The sequence below is a fragment of the Colias eurytheme genome, chromosome 28 (genome assembly GCF_061535395.1).
Source record: "Colias eurytheme isolate Ceu_HAF_F1 chromosome 28, ilColEury1 Martin Lab GWU primary, whole genome shotgun sequence".
Lineage (NCBI taxonomy): Eukaryota > Metazoa > Arthropoda > Insecta > Lepidoptera > Pieridae > Colias > Colias eurytheme.
This window is the reverse complement of record NC_143007.1, coordinates 4513307-4534143: the sequence shown is the minus strand read 5'-3', so window position 1 is coordinate 4534143 and position 20837 is coordinate 4513307. Positions and strand designations below refer to the sequence as shown.

Here is a 20837-nt window from a genome sequence, read left to right as displayed (position 1 = left end):
AATTATATTTCAAATTCATGTTCACTTTCATTGTTTATCTGATAGATGTGATTGTTAATGATTGGGGGCCTGGTGACAGGTAACACAAGTATTTTATACTTATCGCGGGCACCAGTGTCTCACAAATGTTAGTGTTAAGATATATAGATTAATAATGTATGTGTTGATTGTGCATTTGTGATAAGAAAATAAATAAATTTAATCTTTAATTATTTAATAATTTGAAAAAATTGAAAAAAATATATAAGGCTACGAACCCGCCTAATGATCGAATTTTCTGTAATATTAAAAAAAGCGTTCATGCTGTGTAGTGTCACAGTGTGTGTGTAAAGAAGTTTCACTTTTGACACGTGTGATCGGTACACAAGCTCTTTTTCCATTATCCTAATATCCGTAAATATTAGCCCTGCTACTGTGTCTGTTGGTTATTAAATTAATTTTTCATATATATATAAAACTCAAAGGTGACTGATATAGTGATCTATCAACGCACAGCCCAAACCACTGGACGTATCGGGCTGAAATTTGGCATGCAGGTAGATGTTAGGACGTAGGCATCCGCTAAGAAAGGATTTCCCGAAATTCTTGCGGGAACGGGGAAAAACGGGGATGCACGTACAAAGTCGTGGGTGAAAGCTAGTTTTTCATATATAAATGTAGAAATAATTTCTATTCCCTAGATATTGGCGTCGCTATTGGTGGCTCGGCAGTTGCGGCGGTGTGTTCGTAGAAGGCATGGAATCGGCTCAACCGGAAATAATGTCCTATCACGAGAGACTAGCGAGGGATAAGTGCAAACCGGAAATGGAGGTCGATACGGGTAAATATTAATTATTAATTAAAATTTTAACAGCTTACAATATGATTTAATATAATTATGTTTAGAATACGCCACTTAGTTGATAAATTATTATTATTAAATATTATATAGTATGTCATTAGAAAAAGGCTGAAAAAGAATTGTAACTGATATAATAAAAACAGGATATTTAAGTTTATAATTGGAAGCTCAATGTAAATTAATTTCTAAAACAGTAAATTTATTCAATTTTTATTCTTTTGAACAAAAATGCCAATGAAATATTATAAGATGAATTTGTCAAGGAAACAAGAAAATTCAAATTCTGTACGAAGTAATGAAAACAACAAGAAATTAATACAATTTTCTCTTTTAATATCATCTTTACCTGTACATATTATTATATATGACGACGCGGTTGGCGCAGTGATAAAGTAACTGCCTACTGAGCCGACGGTCCCGGGTTCGATCCCCGGTCAGGGCAATTTGTGTGATGAACTCAATTATTTGTTCTTGGGTCTGGGTGTTATCTATATATGTACAAGCGGCCCGCCCCGGCTTCGCCCGTGGTACATATGAAAAATAGATGTTGGCCGATTCTCAGACTTACCCGATATGCACAGAAAATTTCATGAGAATCGGTCCACCCGTTTCGGAGGAGTATGCAGACTAACATTGTGACACGAGAATTTTATATATAAGACTAGCGGTCCGCCCCGGCTTCGCCCGTGGTACATATGAAAAATAGATGTTGGCCGATTCTCAGACTTACCCGATATGCACAGAAAATTTCATGAGAATCGGTCCACCCGTTTCGGAGGAGTATGCAGACTAACATTGTGACACGAGAATTTTTTTTATATATAAGATATGTATTTATTAAATATTATATTTATCGTCGCCTAGTACCTACAACACAAGCCTTAATTGAGCTTACTGTGGGACTAGGTCGATTTGTGTAATAATGTCCTATAATATTTATTTATTTATTTTATTTATTTATTTATTTATATTCACAGAAGTAGAGAAAGAGAAGATCAAAAAAGAAGATCCACAAGAAACAGAAGTAGACGCAGAAGCCGAAGCTCTAGAACTAAAGAGTATTAAAACAGAACTCAATCTAAGTGATAAGACGCAGATAATCAAGTATGAACCTAACAAGATTGTGTGTAAGGTCGAAGGTGAGGAAGTGATGTGTTGTTTTTGATAATTTTGTGGAAAAGATAGGGGGAATTATTAATTAAGTTGAATCACAAGTTTGGAAACGTATATTTCTATTTATTTAAAACCACATAATATTTTTTTTTGTATGAATAAAAATATGCACTAATTTACAAAAGTATTATCTAATTATGTTGTCTGTGTTGCCTGGAAGAAATTGCTTATAAGTGATAAGGCATCAATGCATTATTAACTCAAGTTTTTTGTGCAATAAATTTGTTTTCATTCTTGATACATATTCTTAAACAAATCCTAGTGTCCTAATATAACCAATCTTCAAATGAATAATTTTGTATTCCAGGCTCAATAAAAATGGAAGAAAAGTACATTCAACATAAGAGTCACGAAGAGGAAGACATGTTAGATATAGAAGACTCAATTCCCACCGCGTTCCTCGTTCAGAAACCGTCGCACAAGCCAATGTTCGCCGCACAAGCTGAACCCATAGACAAACCGCAGGAAATCGTCAAACTAGAGAACCCCGCCAAAACAGAGACCATAGACAAAACGGAACCGGAAGACACCAAAGACAATCTAGTGAACAATCTAGAGGAGTTACGCAAAATGGCGGAAGCGGTGTCCTCACAATTAGACGCCGCGAAAAAAGCGGAAAGCGAAGTCAAAGATGAGAAAGAAGACACGAAAGAAGAAGAAATAGACGCTCACGCGCATCTCTACTCAAAAATACTAGATGGAAAATGGTTTTCCATACTGCGACACGAAAATTCTTTCCTTTCAAATATCAATGAGGAAAAACAGGACATACCTAAATACTGTGATAACGAGCATACATGTGCCGAAGTGTTGATGTGTCAAGGTCACAAATGGGACGTATCGAATAATCTACATCTATTGAACGACCCGAGTCTGTTCACGTTGAACAGTATGGTGACGAGTGTTCAAGTGCCGTGCAATATTGTGTACAGTGACTCCAGTTTGACAATGTCCGGGTTAGATCAGGAAATGATGGACGCCAGTTTGAATGATACGGTGCGAGAAACGGAGTGCAAGGAACAGGTAATTATTTTTTAATTCAGGTATTTATTAACGACTAGCTGTACTCCGCGGTTTCACCCGTATTGCTCCACTCCTTTTGGCTTTAGCGTGATGATATATAGCCAATAGCCTTCCTCGATAAATGTGCTTTCTAACACCGATTAATTTTTCAAATCGGACCAGGAGTTCCTGAGATTAGCGCGTTCAAACAAACTCTTCAGCTTTATAATATTAGTATAGATATTAGAAAGATACAATTATTGTAAAAGTTCGCATAATAATTATGTAGATATGAAATAAAACTTTAACCCGTTTAATCAATGCATTAGGAAAATGGAGAAATCTTTAGTGTATGCCATGTGTCAGTTTATTAATAAGGCTCCATGAAGAAAGTAGCTTATCAAATTTAAATATTACTTTAAATTAGATTTCTAAGTATATCTATGTTTAATGCAATCACTACTATACCAAGAAGAAATTTTTTTTTGTACTTCATTTCTTTACGTTTTTTTTATCCGAGTATCCAGGCAATTAATTTTAAATCAACTATTGAAACATACAACATAGATTGAAAAAACTATAATTTGTCAAAAATACTCGAAAAATAATAACTTACAATTAATAATAACTTAATAATCCACAGGAGAATGACCTAGAAAAAGAGCTACAAGCGGATTCAGCCAAAGCAGACATGTCCCTACAAAAGGCCAAAGCCTCAGGACTAAGTTCCCTTGGCTTACTCAACTTTAATGCTCTATCTACTTATGTGACTTGTGACTCGCCACCGCCTATACAGATGTCGCCTGAGGAATTGGACCAGTTGGAACGATGCAAGGTATAAACAGACAGACATACCCTCATAAATACGCATACGCTGGAAAAGCGTACGCCGTACAGCGTACGTACGCACATACACACAAATGCGTACACACGCACGCATACGCAAATGCGTACACACGCAAACTAACTCGTACACATGTACACAAATACGTACGCACGTACACACAAATCCGTACGGACAGAATAACACAGATATGATAGATAAAATTAAAAAAAATCAGTTAGTAAAAAAGACGGGTTGCACTGGGGGAGTGCCGGCAGAAGTGAAAACTTGATTATTAACGTTGAGCATGTTTGATATTTTGGAATGGTATCCGTCTTACGCTTTTTCGATCAGGTCACGTGTCCTGACGCGAGTTTAAGATTTTATACCCATTACAGAAAAAGTGCTCAACGCCGCTAAAGAAGTTTTCACTTCAAAAAAGTTCATATAAAAAAGGGACATTCACATAATACGATTAATAATAATTAACTATAATATTCATATTGTATATGTCGTGGCCATATCGTCAATTTGCTCATTTCATGATATGACTGGCCATTTCACGAAATGGTCGCATTTCGTGAAATGGCCAATTTAGTTTGGCCACATCATGATGTGGCTTGAGCATATCAATGATAAGAAATCGTTTCACGATATGGCCAACTAAACGCGCGGTTTTTTCATGAAATGATCAAAATTATTTGATCATATCGTAAAATAGTTACATTAATCATTGGTAGAGGCGCTGCAAGCTCTGTGTTTATGTGATAAGATGGCGGCCGCTTGCGAAAATTTAATTATTCGCAGTTAAAAACTTCATAATTCGTTTAATAACAATATGAAGAAAGTCATAGCAAAGAATTTACGACGGTTCGAGTACTATGGAAAATGTGGATATCTTATACAATGTATTGAAGAAAAAATGCGTCTTAAATAAAATAATTTAAGACGCATTTTTTCTTTTAGGATATATATTTATATATCCTACTATAGTATTATAATTGTTTGTTTTTTAAAAAGCGATCCGCTTCTGGCACTCGCCGGCCGCTGCCGCGGCACGCTCGCTTTGCTCGCTCGGCTCGTACGTTGTTTATCAAAGTCTAACCTAACCTAACCTAACCTAACTGTTTTTTATTACAAAAACGATTCGCTTCTAGCATTCGCCGGCCGCTGCCGCGGCACTAACTTAAATGACATTAAACAAGTTTTTAGAATATTCTGAATTTTAATATTTTATGGACTCTTTAAATTTTATACGATCTGGCCAAATGTGGATGGCCATATCGTGAAACGTTGACGATTTAACGATCTGATCAAACTATGTTGGCCATTTCATGAAATGCGAACATTTCGTGAAATGATCGATCATATCATGAAATGAGCAAATCTACGATATGGCCACGACATATACATGTAAACTAAATCTATTATGTATTATATCACAGGTACACGGTCTACCAAAGAAGCTTGGAGGAACGGCTGTGCCATTAGAAGAAAGGTAATTTAGATAATTATAAAACTTACTTTTTTAGCCAATTTAAAAAAGAGAAGGTAGTTTTCAATTCGATTTTTTTTCCTCAGAATTTTCGAGATAAACCGATCTTGACGATTTCTTGCCTTTTTCATTAAAAATTTGTCCAGTACTTACTATTTCAAGGCACTTTTTAGTTTATTTTTTAATAATTACTTATATGTAGAGTATATTTTTGTAAATACTTAAGAAAATTAAAAATTAATATATAGCTCTATATATATAAGCTCTTTAAAAAAAACAAAGTTATCCATCCAAATAGTTGCATCAAAACCGATACAGCACTTCCCACTTGCAGACACGGCTGGTGGCGTATAACGGACTCGGAGCAAATGAAATCACTTCTAGATTCGTTACATCCGCGAGGTGTGAGAGAGAGGGAACTACATGCGTCGCTTGTGCAACATTTACCGACTGTTAATAATAAGGTATTTTGTTTTTTTTTTTATGTATAACTAGCTTAATACATAGCTTTCCACCAGTGGCTTCACCCGATTTGTCTAAAACCTAACAAATTATGTAAACCTTCCTCATGAATCACTCGATCTATTAAAAAATCGAATCAAAATCCGATGCATAGTTTTCAAGAGTTAAGCATACATAGGGATAGAGAAAGCGACTTTGTTTTATAATATATAGAGATATACACCTACGTATGATAAAAAATCACGTTTCAAAATTGCCCGAAGCAAAACTCTGCCTACGTGTCTATTAGGCAGAGTTATTACTTTTCAATTCGATCGGTATTTATTTTTTTCGAATGTCTAGACTAGATAGTTGTTCATATTACGTCTATGTTACCCCATTTTACAGTAATATTTTCTTGTTTCGATTATCTAGTTGTTTCTAACGTCTACGATTCTACCCCATTTTTTATATTTCGCTTGTGTCTAGAGGTTTTTATTACGTCTATATAACGACCATTAAGTGATAAATAATTGCTTCTTGCTTTTATTTTTGTATATTTTAGTATCTAAGACTGTTAAGTTGTTTTAAACAGTAAAATAAATAAATAAATGACCCCATTTTACTTTATTTCAGCTATACATAGACAAAGGTGACCCCACACGAACTCAGTTCACAGCCAGCCCTTGTGAGGGCGAGTTCCCTTTACCCGATGAGCCCGGGGCACATTGTGTAGAGACGGCACATAGAGTGGACACGCGGGTGTTGGCTATGGTGAGTGTGTGATATATTTCTATTAGATTAATATATTTATCTATGGATCCTATGGATCTATCCATAGATTAATATAATTGAACTGAACTGACCGGTTGGCTTGGTTGGTAGAGGCCCTGCCTTCAAAACCAGAGGTCGTGGGTTCGATTCCCACCTGGGGCAAATATTTGTGTGATGAACATAGATGTTTGCTCTGTGTCTGGGTGTTAATCTTCTTATATATAAAAATGAATCGCAAAATGTGTTGGTAAGCGCATAACTCGAGAACGGCAGAACCGATTTCGATAATTATTTTTTTATTATATTCCTTGAAGCAGCGGCGGCCTTAGGGGGTGGCGAACAGGGCAATCGCCCGGGGCCTCGCTCTTGCAGGGGCCTCGCGCAACAACCCACCCAAGCGAATTTAAAAAAATGAAAATGTGTGCGTGTACTGAGTATGTTCATGCGTGTGTATGAACGAAACGACGATATTATCTCGATGCTGAAATACATAATAGAAAACAAATTAACTGAAGTTTACCCCACTATCGAAATAGTCCTGAGAATTATTGCCACCACACCTGTGACAGTTGCGTCTGCTGAAAGGAGTTTTTCGAGGCTTAAATTATCTTAATCTTAATACTATTATAAAGGCGAAAGTTTGTATGGATGTATGGATGTATGGATATTTGTTACTCTTTCACGTAAAAACTACTGAACCGATTACAATGAAATTTAGCACACATATAGAGGGTAACTTGGATTAACACATAGGATAGGTTTTATCCCGGAAATCCCACGGGAACGGGAACTATGCGGGTTTTCCTTTGAAAACGCGGGCGAAGCCGCGGGCGGAAATCTAGTTAAAACATATTTGAGGAATTCGATGACACAAGATCGGCTTTCAGCCCTTGTTTTTTTTCAATCGAAAATGACGTAGCTCATTCGTTGGATTATTGTGCTTTAATTAAAGATTTTAGCCTTAGGAAAAGCCGCAGACATCAATTTTAAAATTTATCATCTCTGTATTTGTTAATTTGGTAAATCTTTCTATGTATAAATATATAAATTTTATTCATTTGTATAACTTTATCATTTCTCCTCAAACATAACAAATACCTAAACCAAACAACCAGACCTAGATACTTTCGCATCACATACAATATATTTTCACGAAGAGCAAAGGGCCTTGCAAAGGGCCTCGCAAAGGGCCTGCCGCCCGGAGCCTCGCAATGGGTAAGGCCGCCGCTGCCTTGAAGTACGAGGATGGTTTTTATGTAGAGAAAACGTAAATATGTACCACGGGCGAAGCCGGGGCGGACCGCTAGTTTTCTATATAAGTATTTATTTTAAAATTATATATGTATGTTTATCAGCCATCTGGTTTCCATAACACAAGCGACAGCTTAGTATGGGATCAGATCGTGCCGTGTGTGAAAATTGTCCTGAAATATTTATTTATTTAATATATTTCTATTGATATTGTCTATGATCGATCGTAACTCTAATTTTTAATATGATATTATTATATCGGCTTATTGTGATTGTATCATGTGACTATTTTTACGGGTACAGTTGTAGATTCTTAAAACATAAATCTTAATAATAAAAATGAATCGCTAAATGTTTTGACACACGCAAACCTCGAGAACGGCTGAACCGATTTCGTTACTTCTTTTTTTAATATTCCTTGAAGTACGAGGATGGTTCTTATGGAGAGAAAATGTAAGCATGTACCACCACCACCGCTAGTAATAAAAATAAATAATCTCCAGGTGGAAGCCCTAGAAGAGCGTGTGCTAGCAGCCTCCATGCAAGTGAAGGGCTGGCGGGGCGCAGGCCCCGGGGGCGGGTCCCCCGTGCAGAGGGCAAGGGCTACACTGGCGCAGCTGGAGGCCCACGTGGAGCGCCGGTATCTGAAGCCCCCGCTCGTGCAAAGGTACGGGAGGTAGGTGGGGGTGGGGTCTATATTATGTGTGTGTTAGTTAGTTAGTAAATTATATACTTAAAACTATACTCTGTCCATTATATTATTTGCTTTTTGACAGCTTCACGCCTATGAAGGATTGTATTGTCTATGTTAAAATGTCATACAAATAATTATTGTACTTCATGGACAGGCCCCGCCCACTTATTGGATAGCTCCGATACAGAAAAACTCTTCTATTATGTTATAATATAATTTAAACATAAAGACAAGACAACCAAATTGTAAGATAGAAACCAATAAATAATAAAATATTAGTTTAGTTTAGTTTTAACATAAAATGCGTAGATATGTGGTCTTATTATTACATATCTTATTAACATGTTAACGTTGTAATTATTATTTACGTACCTGATTCGATTTATGATAATATTTTGAATTTATAATCGGAATGGCATCACAATCGATAATCTTTTGGACATCACTTCTGGTATCACCCGTTGAGCTGTCAAAAGGCAATTCTTATAGTGGACAGACTATATATGTAAATACTTAAATGTGGCTAGGTTAGTTAGCAGATCACTACTCTATCAATACTCTAAACGGTGTGATTTTTTTTCTATGTATAATATTTTTTTGTGATGTTGGAATACAATATTCTTAATAATAATAAGTCACGTAATTATAATTAAATTAATTATTTTCTTTCAGCACAAACGACGCAAATCTGGGCGCCATGTTGCAAGGCGAACACGGTTCATCTGCGACATCGCCTAATAATTCTGATGCGAGTGAAACTAAAGGTAATAATAGTATTTTATTAACGTAATCTATAGTAAGAAGTAAATATTTTGTTACTTAGAATATTTCGATTATTTATTAGTTCAGAATTTTTTATTCAAAACCAAATAAATATGTATACAGAAAATATAATTCCTTCTCTTTAGTTATAGAAAAATAAGTCTGTCTGTCTGTTATGTCTAAATAACTTGTCCTGAATTCGTAATTGAACTTAAGAGCACTAAGATATAAATTTTAATAATTTGAAACAGATAAAAAATGGCTGGTACGATATTGATGAAATTGTTCTTACATTATGTTCAAATTATTTATTTGTAAATACAAATTAATATTTAACAGAAACAAAAGGCATAGCTCGCGGTCTGTCAACTTGGCGCGACGCGGTATCAAGGTGCAGTACGGCTGCGCAAATTGCGATGCTGTTGAACGCATTGGAAACTCATATCGCGTGGGACAAGAGTATTATGAAAGCTGTAAGTATTTGTTTTTATTATTTTATTAGAATTGAAATTTTAATTAAAAATTCTTAGGCATTTTTAAATCTAATTAGTTGGAAATTTTTATTGTATTGTGCCAAGAATAAATAATTAAATACATAAGACTTAATAATCTTGATATTTTCATTGCAAATTCATCTTAAGAAAAGTCAGATAGAATTAAACGATTAACGAAAGTAACAAGGAATATTTTTTTTCATATATTAATTAATTGCGCTCCTTAATATATGAATAAATCATGTTAATAATCCGTTAAAATCCGTTAAAATTCTAAATTAATTAGGATATTTAACAATTTTACACACATCATGAAACATTTATAAACTCGTACTAACTCCAACATTATTATTTCATAAGCTTTTTGTTATCTGTACTCTTTTTTAATTGTATTGTTTACTTGACGTTTTTTTGCATTATGTTTCTTATTTGCACCAGCATTTAGTTTTAACCTTGCTTTATCTATTCTGCAAATTAGATAACAACCATTAAAAATAACAGTTAAATTTTTTTCCTTTTCATTTCTGCCATTTTAATTTCTAACCTATCTTTCTTATTGAAATCATTTACAAACCTTTTAATTCTGCATTATCCTAACCCTTTTTTTATTTATTTTAATTTCTTGCGATTCTGGCATCTTTCTTAGTAAAGACGTTTCACTTCAGACACGCTCTTTTTTCATATAAATCACCATTTCCGCTCTATCCTTTAATTTTAATTTAATTTCTTTTGCTTTTCACAAATACTAACCACACATTAACAACAGGCGAGCCAACGACGGGCTAGTAAGCGCAAATTGGCTATTTTACAGAACTGTCAATTCTGCCTGTCCGGTGATAATGAGGATCAGTTGCTACTGTGCGATGGTTGTGATAAGGGTTATCACACTTATTGCTTCAAGCCACGGATGGATAAAATACCGGAGGGCGATTGGTATGTATAGTTTTTTTTTTATATTTTAGTCTTGTTTTAGTGAACGAATGTGCAAAATTAAGATGGAGATAGTGGGAGTTCCCATGTTTTAGAGAGTATGTTGCAAGTGATTGCATTTTAATATATTACTATTTACTGTGGTTGTAATTCAGTTATATAGGTGAATAATATATTATGATAAATAAAGAAGTGTGTACACTAGTACACGCATACATTTTCTTTTTTTATTAATATAGTCCTCCACAAAATGGTGGGTGAACTGCTAGTCTTACAAATATTATAAAAAGGAATGTTTGTGAGGATGGATGTTTGTTACTCTTTCACGAAAAAACTACTGGACGGATTTTTATGAAACTTTACAGAAATGTAAGTTATGCTGTATAATAACACGTCATGTGCTGTAGAAATATTGCCCGCTGGTTCGTCCGCGGGTGAAACCGTGCGACATAGCTAGTTTTCTCTACATTTTATAATACAATCTGTGTTGTTATTTTTGACGTGACAACGTCTTATAATTCGATAGAGCCGGCTGCACGCACGAAAAAACATGACTCATGCGGCGTTACCTCGCTCTGAGGCGTTCCATGTAAGGCTTGCAGTGCGAGCGAGAGCGCGGAACGAACGACAAAGAAGCACAATCGGCCTTAAGACGTAGTCACGTTCAACTATCGTCAGTAAACCGACTTTACAGACAACCAATTTTTTCTAATAACGCCATTGTTATTTGTGTACAGGTATTGCTGGGAATGCGTAAACAAAGCCCGCGGTGAGCGTGTATGCATCGTGTGTGGGGCCGGCAGTGGGGGGGGGAGACTGTTGCCTTGTGCCCTGTGCTCGAGGGCTTACCACGCGGACTGTTTGTATCCGCCGCTGTTGAAGGTGCGTATAGACAGACAGACAGACAGACAGACACATCCTGTGCAGGGATTGGGTACATGGGATGAGTCATATTTACATAACAGTATACATACATATTATATATGTTGTAGCTTACCGCCCGCGGCTTCGCCCGCTTTGTCTTAAACTTAATAAATTATATACTATGTAAAACCTTCCTCTTGAATCACTCTATCTATTAAAAAAAACTGCAACAAAATCCGTTGCGTAGTTTTAAAGATTTAAGCATACAAAACATACAAAGGGACATAGAAAGCAACTTTGTTTTATACTATGTAGTGATAGTCAAACCCCGAAGCTCGGGCACTCGTTCAATATTCAAACCTTGTAACCTTTGTAACCAGTCCTTCCGCGAAGAGATTGTGTTTTATAACATAATATAGTGATTAGCGTGTTCAAACAAACAAACAAACTCTTCAGCTTTATAATATTAGTATAGATTAACGTATACACACACCTAAATAAGCAAACACATTTGTAACATTTATTTCATAGCAATATTTTAATTATCTTATTTCAGTACGTATGTATTTATTACTTAGCAAAAGTCTTCAATAACATATTTATTTAGGACCGATTTTTCAATCCATAGTTAAAACTTATCCGTCCAATAAAGTATTACACGATAATATTAAAATGTCACGTAAACTGTCAAATACGGCCAAAGAATACATTTTTGAAATGGTAGCTTAGTACGTTATTCGACGAATAAGTTTTATCCATGCATTTAAAATCGGCCCTTAATCTTTTTTTATGCAAAAATACTAATATCTTAATTATTTCTAGAACCCCCGCGGCAAATGGTACTGTGCAGCTTGTATATCCCGAGCGCCTGCAAAGAAACCGCGAAAACCGGCCAAGCGTGATCCGCGACATCGAGAACCGTCACACACCGATATAGAGCCTATGGTGCCTAGGTAATAATTAGTTTTGGTAATGTTTCAATGGATACCCCCTTAGGGGGAGTCCATTAATTACGTGAGACGTTTTTATGAGAATTTTCGAAAATAAGTTCTTAAATGAGATTCGACCCCCTCCTTCTCCCTCACGTAATTAATGGATGTCCCCTAAGAAGCCGCGCAAACCGGCCAAGCGTGATCCGCGACATAGAGAACCTTCACACACGGATATAGAGCCTATGGTGCCTAGGTAATAACTAATAAGTGTTTAATACTATAAAAATGGTTAAAACAATAGTTTTGGTTCGAATATTTCAATGGATACCCCCTTAGGGGGAGTCCATTAATTGTCAAACGTGAGACGTTTTTATGAGAATTTTCGAAATAAGAATTAAGTGAGATTCGACTCGGCTTGAATACCTCACCTAATTAATGGATGCCCCCTAAGGAGATCCGCGACATAGTTCTCTATGGATATAAATCCTATGGTGCGTAGATAATATTTATAAATGTGGAAAAACACATAATTATGACTGTTTAACTTTTAAAGCGGATCTATGAAAATGTCTTATTTATAAACCCTTGCTAGCTAGCTACATTTGAATTGTCGATGCTAGTCAGACGAATAGTGAAAAACTTATAATATTATAATACGTTATTTGTAACACATTTAGTTTTTAAGTTACGAAAATTTTTAATGTAATTATTATTATTATAATATATAAAGCTTTATTACTATAAGAATAAACCTTCATATTTTTAACTAAATATTACTTACGGTTTTATACATAAATATCGTTATAAAATAGTCTATAAACATGCTTTATGAAAAAAAAAGACGGGTTGCACTGGGGGAGTGCCGGCAGAAGTGAAAACTTGATTATTAACGTTGAGCATGTTTGTTATTTTGGAATGGTATCCGTCTTACGCTTTTTCGATCAGGTCACGTGTCCTGACGCGAGTTTAAGATTTTATACCCATTACAGAAAAAGTGCTCAACGCCGCTAAAGAAGTTTTCACTTCAAAAAAATTGGTTGTCTGTAAAGTCGGTTTACTGACGATAGTTGAACGTGACAACGTCAGATTGTGCTTCTTTGTCACTCGTTCCGCGCTCTCGCTTGCACTTCAAGCCTTACATGGAACGCCTCAGAGCGAGGTAACGCCGCATGAGTCATGTTTTTTCGTGCGTGCAGCCGGCGCTATCGAATTATAAGACGTTGTCACTTCAAAAAATATTAATTTTATTTTTAATATGAATACATCTACAGCCCAGCATCCCACGCGTCAACATCAACAACAGCGGAAGAATGTGTTCCTACAGTTACAGAACGAGATGAAACACATCCAAGCGAACATGAGAACGGACATGCTGGTAAATAAATCCTACTAATACTATAAATGCGAAAGTTTGTGAGGATGTTTGTTAAAATAATTCTCTTTCACGCAAATACTGCTGAACCGATTACAATGGTATGTAGGTAGCTGAAGACTCGAAGACAGGCTACTTTTTATCCCGGAAATCCCACAGGAACGGGAACTATGCGGGGTTTTCTTTGAAAATGCGGGCGGAATTATAGGAGAAACTTAACAAGATCCACCCTTACATGTATATTACGAGTCCAGTATAATTAATTGGTACTACATATTACCTAAAATATAATGATTTTTCTCTAAAAAATACACAGCATAAAATAATATTTATCTTATTAATTTCAGTGACAGAAATAACAGACGAAGGTCCGCCAGAAAAGCGACGAGCGTTACAATTCGTGGCGGGAAATGGGGCTCTACCACATGACGATACAGATCACGTTGATGGTGAGTTTTTACCTTCTAGAACGTTCTAGAATGTTCTACAATGTTCTAGAACCTTCTAGAATGTTCCATGTATCTATAGCTTCTTGTATATAAGCGACGAGCATTACAATTCGTGACTGGAAACGGTGTGTTACCTACAGTTACATGACGATACAGATCACGTTGATGGTAAGTTACCTTCTAGAATGTTCTAGAACGTTCTAGAATGTTCTACGACCTTCTAGAACGTTCTACCACCTTCTAGAATATTTTACCACCTACCAAAATATTCTTGTGCAATGTGCAAGCGCATCAAACAAATATAAAGTTTGTCTTTAGTTTACTAGTTTTTGATATTTCAAAACAAAAATTTTTTCGGTCCGTCTTTTAATTAAACGTTTGAAAATACTTTACAAAAAATAAACGTGTTCGAGCTTTAGAGACAATCGAGAACGAATTATTTTTGCGAAATTAAAAATTTCAAAAAAATAAATAATTGTTATTATTCAGGTGAAGATCACGAAGCAGAGAACGTGCCACTTCTATCGCGATCCAAAAAGGAAAAAAACTCAACCAAGAAACAAAATAACAAGGAATTGCAGTTTTGCAAGTGAGTCATATTTTAATTATTGACCAAAATATGAATTTAAATTAAATTAATTATTCTCTGAGACCTTTTTTATTGACTGATTTATTATATGTGTTGATTACAAGAAAGAGTAAACAAATGCATAGTATATTAATTATAGATACATAATCAAATGCGATTTAGAATTGCCCGTTTGCAATATTAAATAAAACTGAGCACACGTGTCAGGAGTGAAACTTTTTTGGCAAGATTTGATGTTACATATGTAATTTGTAAAATTAAATTGTAAAACTGACATGATTAAAAAGAGCAACTATGGAGTTTCTTGTCGATTCTTCCTTCCTTCCTTCTCCGTAGATACTGCTTTCCGAATCGGTGGTAAATTTAAAAAATATGTACCTATGACGTTTCAAAAGTGCTTCTAGAAGAAGTCTAATTGAATAAATAAATGTTTGAGTTTGACAAAATATTGTCAAAAAAATTTCCTTGCCTTCCTCCATAAATGGGCTTTCTAACACCGAAATAATTTTTCAAATTAGCACGTTCAAACAAACAAACTCTTCCGCTTTATAATATTAGTATAGATAATAATTGCTCTAACTTGTAGTAAATAGTAAAAATAATACTAATTCTTTATCCAGGAGTCTCCTCTGTGAAATGGAATGCCACGAGCACGCTTGGCCGTTTCTCATTCCGGTGAATACCAAACAATTCCCCCAATACAAGAAAGTTATTAAAAATCCTATGGATTTGTCCACTATTAAACGGAAATTGCAGGAGGCTGGGTAAGTTTTTATAAATAAGGTTATAAAGTTAAAAACTGCTAATGTAACTGTTAAAAACTGTTAATAAAAGAGATTTCATATAAAAATGATATTTACGAACAGGCGTATGAGAGGTTGTATGAAATATATTTACATATTTATTGTATGTGTGTGTAATACATTTATATATTACATATTATTGTATGTGTGTGTAATACATTTATATAGTTCAGTAGGTAAAGTGTTACTGAACTTTTTTTGAATAATTAAAATAAAGGCCAGCTGTTGCTGATAAAGTTTTAAACCCATATCGTTATTGTACTTTTGGCATTTAAACTGACAGATAACCAAACAGAAAAGCTGTTAAATATTGGCGTAAAGCTAGTCAAGTTAAGTATAATAACTTTGACATTTTAACTGTTATTAATGGTCCGCGAAACATCATTCCTATGGGAATTTCTAATTTTTTGACCACGCGAAGTTGCTGGCGGAAAGCTAGTATTATCACAAATTCACAACGTTATTTGAATAATAACATATTCTGTTTTTCTCTCCACAGATTTGTCATAACTTTGACATCACAAATGAAACATAAGTTTAAACTATTATTTATTCGTCCACAGATACAAAAGCAAGGACGAGTTCGCAGCGGACGTTCGGCTGATATTCAGCAATTGCGAAGTGTTCAACGAAGACGATAGTCCCGTTGGTAGAGCGGGTCACGCTATGAGACATTTCTTTGAAACACGCTGGACGCAGATCTGAAGCGATTTGTTGGGCAATTTGTTGCAAGATTTGTGGGGAAGTGATACTAGTTGGACGATTTGTTGCAAGAATTGTGGGGCAATTTTTGTGATTGTTGTATTTCTGATTGATTGATGTCGAAATAGTTGTGCAACCGGTTGTTTGATTGGTTTTTGAATATTATTAATATTGTATTGAAAACTGTCTGATATAAAGAAATTTGATTGGATAATAGATATTTATAATATTGAGAGTTATGGCTTTTGTTCTTTTTTTATTTTTTTTTTTATTCATTTGAGGAATCAATGGTATTTCCATTCTTATATGACTTTAAGCAACTAGTTGTGCGATTTATTGACTAACTATATTGGAGAGATGAGCGACTATATATTTTTCAAGTTATTTTATGGGATTTTTTATTTATTTTGTCACGTCAAGATAGTATAGTGATTTGTGAGAGTTGAAAAATTGTTTTATTTTTATGCGTAAATCGTTCCTTTCATTGAATATTCAAAGATAAATGAGTCTGATTTATTCAATTAAAAAGAAAAAAAATTATATTTTTAATATACCTAAATACAGTTGTAATCTACAACTGGTTGCACAACTAATCCAATATTTGAAATAGTCGACCAACTTGTTGAGAGATTTGTTGGTCGACTTTTTGTTTAATAATTTGATTATAACAACTTACTGTAATGACTCGTCAATATTATACGAATCAGTAATTATTAAAATGTAAAATATTGGTATCTCAAATGTTAAACAAATAAATGTTGTTATATTAAGATATTGATAAAATGTGACAATTAAAATAAATACTGAAGTCAGATTAACTCAAAAATTCCTAAAGCCGGCTACTCACCTGCAGCAGGGGCAATATTGGAATTGCACACTTAATTGGCTCCTTAATTGTGATGTGTATAGGCAAACAGGGGCAATTTAGACAACAACTGAAATTGCTCCGACCGAGATTGTTTCAATATTGCCCCTGCTGCAGTTACGTGAGTAGTCGGCTTAAAACAGAAAAAGTCCGTCAAATAATTTGTCAATTTCGTGTAAAATTGATTATTATCCATGTTGAATTAATAAATATTCAGTAATAAATGTAATTTTCTAATTTTGAAGCATATATTACATATTATGTTCAGAATTATTTACGCCATCCGGCCATACTGCATTCAGCATCGAACTTAGATATACTTAATTTATATTTTTATTTAGTTAACAAATTAATTTTAAATGGCAATTTAATTCAATAACAATTTTATTGTTCATTAAAAAAAATAATAGTCTATGGTGAACTATTTTTAATCTACATTCCAAATGTGACATTTGATTTTATTGCAAAAAAAAAAAAGATTTTAGAACAAGGACGCGACAAAACGAATCTCAATATAAAATTAATTACATATAAAATGTAATTAAATCCACGCACACTACGATTGTTATTGTATCTAAATGTAGCTGGTGTACATAGCGTAGAGTAAGTTAAAAAAGTATTAGTTTGAGATATATTTTTAAGCATAGATAATATAGAACGTTAATTGACATTCGAATTATTTTTTTTTATTTTGCAACAGCAACGAAGCAGTATTCGAATACTCACGTTCTAAATTTGAATTTCTGGCCAGTTTGTAAATTTTATTAAAAAAAAATAAAATTAAAAAGAAAAAGAAGCTGTCATTGAAATGCGCGCCAAAAGTGAAGGGTTTTTTGTGTATTTTCATAAAGGAATGTTTTATTGGTATAATGTTTAAGTGCAAATAATTATAAAATGTAATGTTTAGATTAAATGGAGCCTGTACGCAGTGCGATAGATTATTGGCTCTGATAGAAAACTATGAAATAGACTACATATTTGATACTTTTTAAAACGTTAAGTTTCCTATAGATGATTCTATGATAGTTTCTAAATACGCTCTTATATCTTACATATTAAAATGACTTCTTGTGTGTTTTTTATTTCAATAAATAGCTAATTATGTGTAGTCTATTTCATGTTATTTCCAATTTTTAGAATTTGATGTAAAATTTGAATAATATGGTGTACAGGAAAAATTGGTTGTAGCGTAGAGGATTTCGATAGATTTGAAATGGTTATACATCCATTTGTAATATTTAATGTTTATTTTTTTAGTCTCGAATATTTTACCTATTTGTAAAATGAATGAGAATCTTTTGGTTTTACGTTTTGATTTTGTTTAGATTGTAACGAAAAAATTGTTTATGCTTTTAGACGTTAGTCGTAAAATTCATTATTTGTAAAATTTTCGAATATGCGAGTCATTTTCTTTGTACATGTAAGTTTTATTTATTTTGTGATTCCAAATTATTAGTACTTATTTACTAAATTCGCCACTTGCAGGACATTATCGATTGATTGGTTTACGAAAAAAATATTCCTGCATGTCATAAGGGAACACTGTATAATAGATTAATTTTTAGTTATACGTCATTCCTACGGCACAAATGTGTTGAAATAGTATTTTAAAGTATTAATTATTGTCTACTTAATACGCAGCTTTTTTATTATACTCTGTGGTTGACAGATACAAAATAGCCTCGATAAATTATTGATAATCTGTAGTCAAGTAGCCTTTGCCAATATATGTTTTTTTAATACTGCCAGTAAAAATGCAAAACATATTTTGGTGTATCGTCCGTCGGGCGTTCGTGATGAATAGTTTATATGTTGTGTGAATCGGTTGATTTTAACTATAAATGGATATATAAATTATATATACGAATAAAATAAATAATTTTTGAAGCACTCTCTTGTTGTTTGTTTTATACCCCACCTTGCACTTAACCTAGATATATATAAGACTAGCTGCTCCGCGCGGTTTCACCCCCGTGGCTCCACTCTTGTTGGTCGTAGCTTGATGATATATAGCCTATAACCTTCTTCGATAAATGGGCTATCTAACACCGAAAGAATTTTTCAAATCGGACCAGTAGTTCCCGAGATTAGCGCGTTCAAACAAACAAACTCTTCAGCTTTATAATATTAAGTATAGATTAGACAGAAACTAACATTTCATTTTCACTACACTTTTATACACGTTAAGGCTGCTTTTCCATCAATAATGTGCGAGAAAAGTGTATGTAAATAACCAATAGTATCGTTTCAAACTCTAAACCCATCAAATTTCAAACCGAAAGAAACAAACACATTCCTCGCTATACATTGCACATTATTATTGGAAAAAAGCACCATTAGAAAAGCATAATGTAGTTCAAAGAACACTCACGAAAAACCAGAACTAGCTTTAGAAAGTACCATTTCCACACACATAAAATATATAAAAGAATACTTATCGATTTCACCACATTTGACTACTTATCATAGTTAATATTTCTGAAAACTTCAAAATTTTATTTTCGCATAGGTTTTGAAAATTAGTTTCATGCATCAGTATCAACAGCGCCATTGAGTGCCAAAACAAACAAATCTAGTTTGAGGAACAACACTGCAACATGTAGTACATAATAGTATTTTAAAACATTCCCCATCTAGTGCCAAAATAAACAAATAAGTAACGATAGTACTGTAAAATGCAGTCCCTAATTAATAGTCAAAACAAAAAATAAATTTTCGAAGTAGCACAGCGCCATCTAGTGACGCCTAATATAAGAAAAATCTTACGAATAACACACATAGGACACTTGAACAAAATCTCCAATAGAACTTACCTTGTACAACGAAATGCGTATCAAAATCCCACTACTCTAGTACACGTTATTGAAAAAAATCTGTCTAAGCATAACAGAGTTTCTTTTAGTTAGTTTGTGTCAAAAGATAACGTAGGCTGTATTGATCTGATAACTCGATGTGAGCTATTTCTCTACAAGCCTACCTGTATACCTACCATTGTTATGTACCATGTTCATGACTTCACCTTCAATCTTGATATCCAAAGAAATTTGGTTTTAATAAATATAATATTATAGTGTTTAATATAATATACTATACCCATGCCTTGGTTGGTTTGCCTACCTGATAAAATCTTGATACTACCTTAATCTATTAAATATAAAGAGAAATATGAATTAATGGAAGAAAAAAATAAGTACCTATCGACTAGTATCAGACTTTGATGCTTTGTATATCCAGCTTAAGGTTGAATTTGTTTTGGTGTTGCTTATTAGCTTGATTGTGCTTTGATGGTTTTGATTAGGATTTTTAAGTTGATTTTTGTATCGACATCGGATTACGTTCTTTTTTTTTGGTGACTGAAGATCGATTTTGGTCTGAGTTATTGTAACGCTTAGCTTTTTTGCTGAATTTTCTGTTTAATTCTTGAATTATGAACATATCGTCATCATAATATTTTTATCGCCAGCTTTACAGACCTAACACTAGATAATATATGAATGCAATTTGATTTTTCACGTCGCATCGGGGCGATTTTGAAATGACTTTTTATTTTTGTGTCTTGAGATAGTTAAGGCTAGAGTGAT

The 20837-nt window shown here is 33.9% G+C and overlaps 1 protein-coding gene across 1 annotated transcript in view; it reads left to right on the top strand.

The window, feature by feature from the left end:
• The window catches only part of LOC149896615 (uncharacterized), an 84421-nt gene extending 65272 nt beyond the window's left edge, over positions 1-19149 (top strand). Inside the window, exons 36-53 of the mRNA XM_090117437.1 lie at positions 681-820; positions 1819-1980; positions 2322-3037; positions 3660-3851; positions 5285-5337; positions 5669-5798; positions 6412-6549; positions 8304-8467; positions 9167-9258; positions 9596-9729; positions 10562-10683; positions 11418-11562; positions 12367-12497; positions 13748-13854; positions 14196-14297; positions 14787-14886; positions 15507-15650; positions 16253-19149. Coding sequence (XP_089973563.1) covers positions 681-820; positions 1819-1980; positions 2322-3037; positions 3660-3851; positions 5285-5337; positions 5669-5798; positions 6412-6549; positions 8304-8467; positions 9167-9258; positions 9596-9729; positions 10562-10683; positions 11418-11562; positions 12367-12497; positions 13748-13854; positions 14196-14297; positions 14787-14886; positions 15507-15650; positions 16253-16394 — 2914 coding nt within the window. The 3' untranslated portion in view covers positions 16395-19149. The remainder of the gene's footprint in view (positions 1-680; positions 821-1818; positions 1981-2321; positions 3038-3659; positions 3852-5284; positions 5338-5668; positions 5799-6411; positions 6550-8303; positions 8468-9166; positions 9259-9595; positions 9730-10561; positions 10684-11417; positions 11563-12366; positions 12498-13747; positions 13855-14195; positions 14298-14786; positions 14887-15506; positions 15651-16252) is intronic.
• The last annotated feature ends 1688 nt before the right edge of the window (positions 19150-20837 follow it).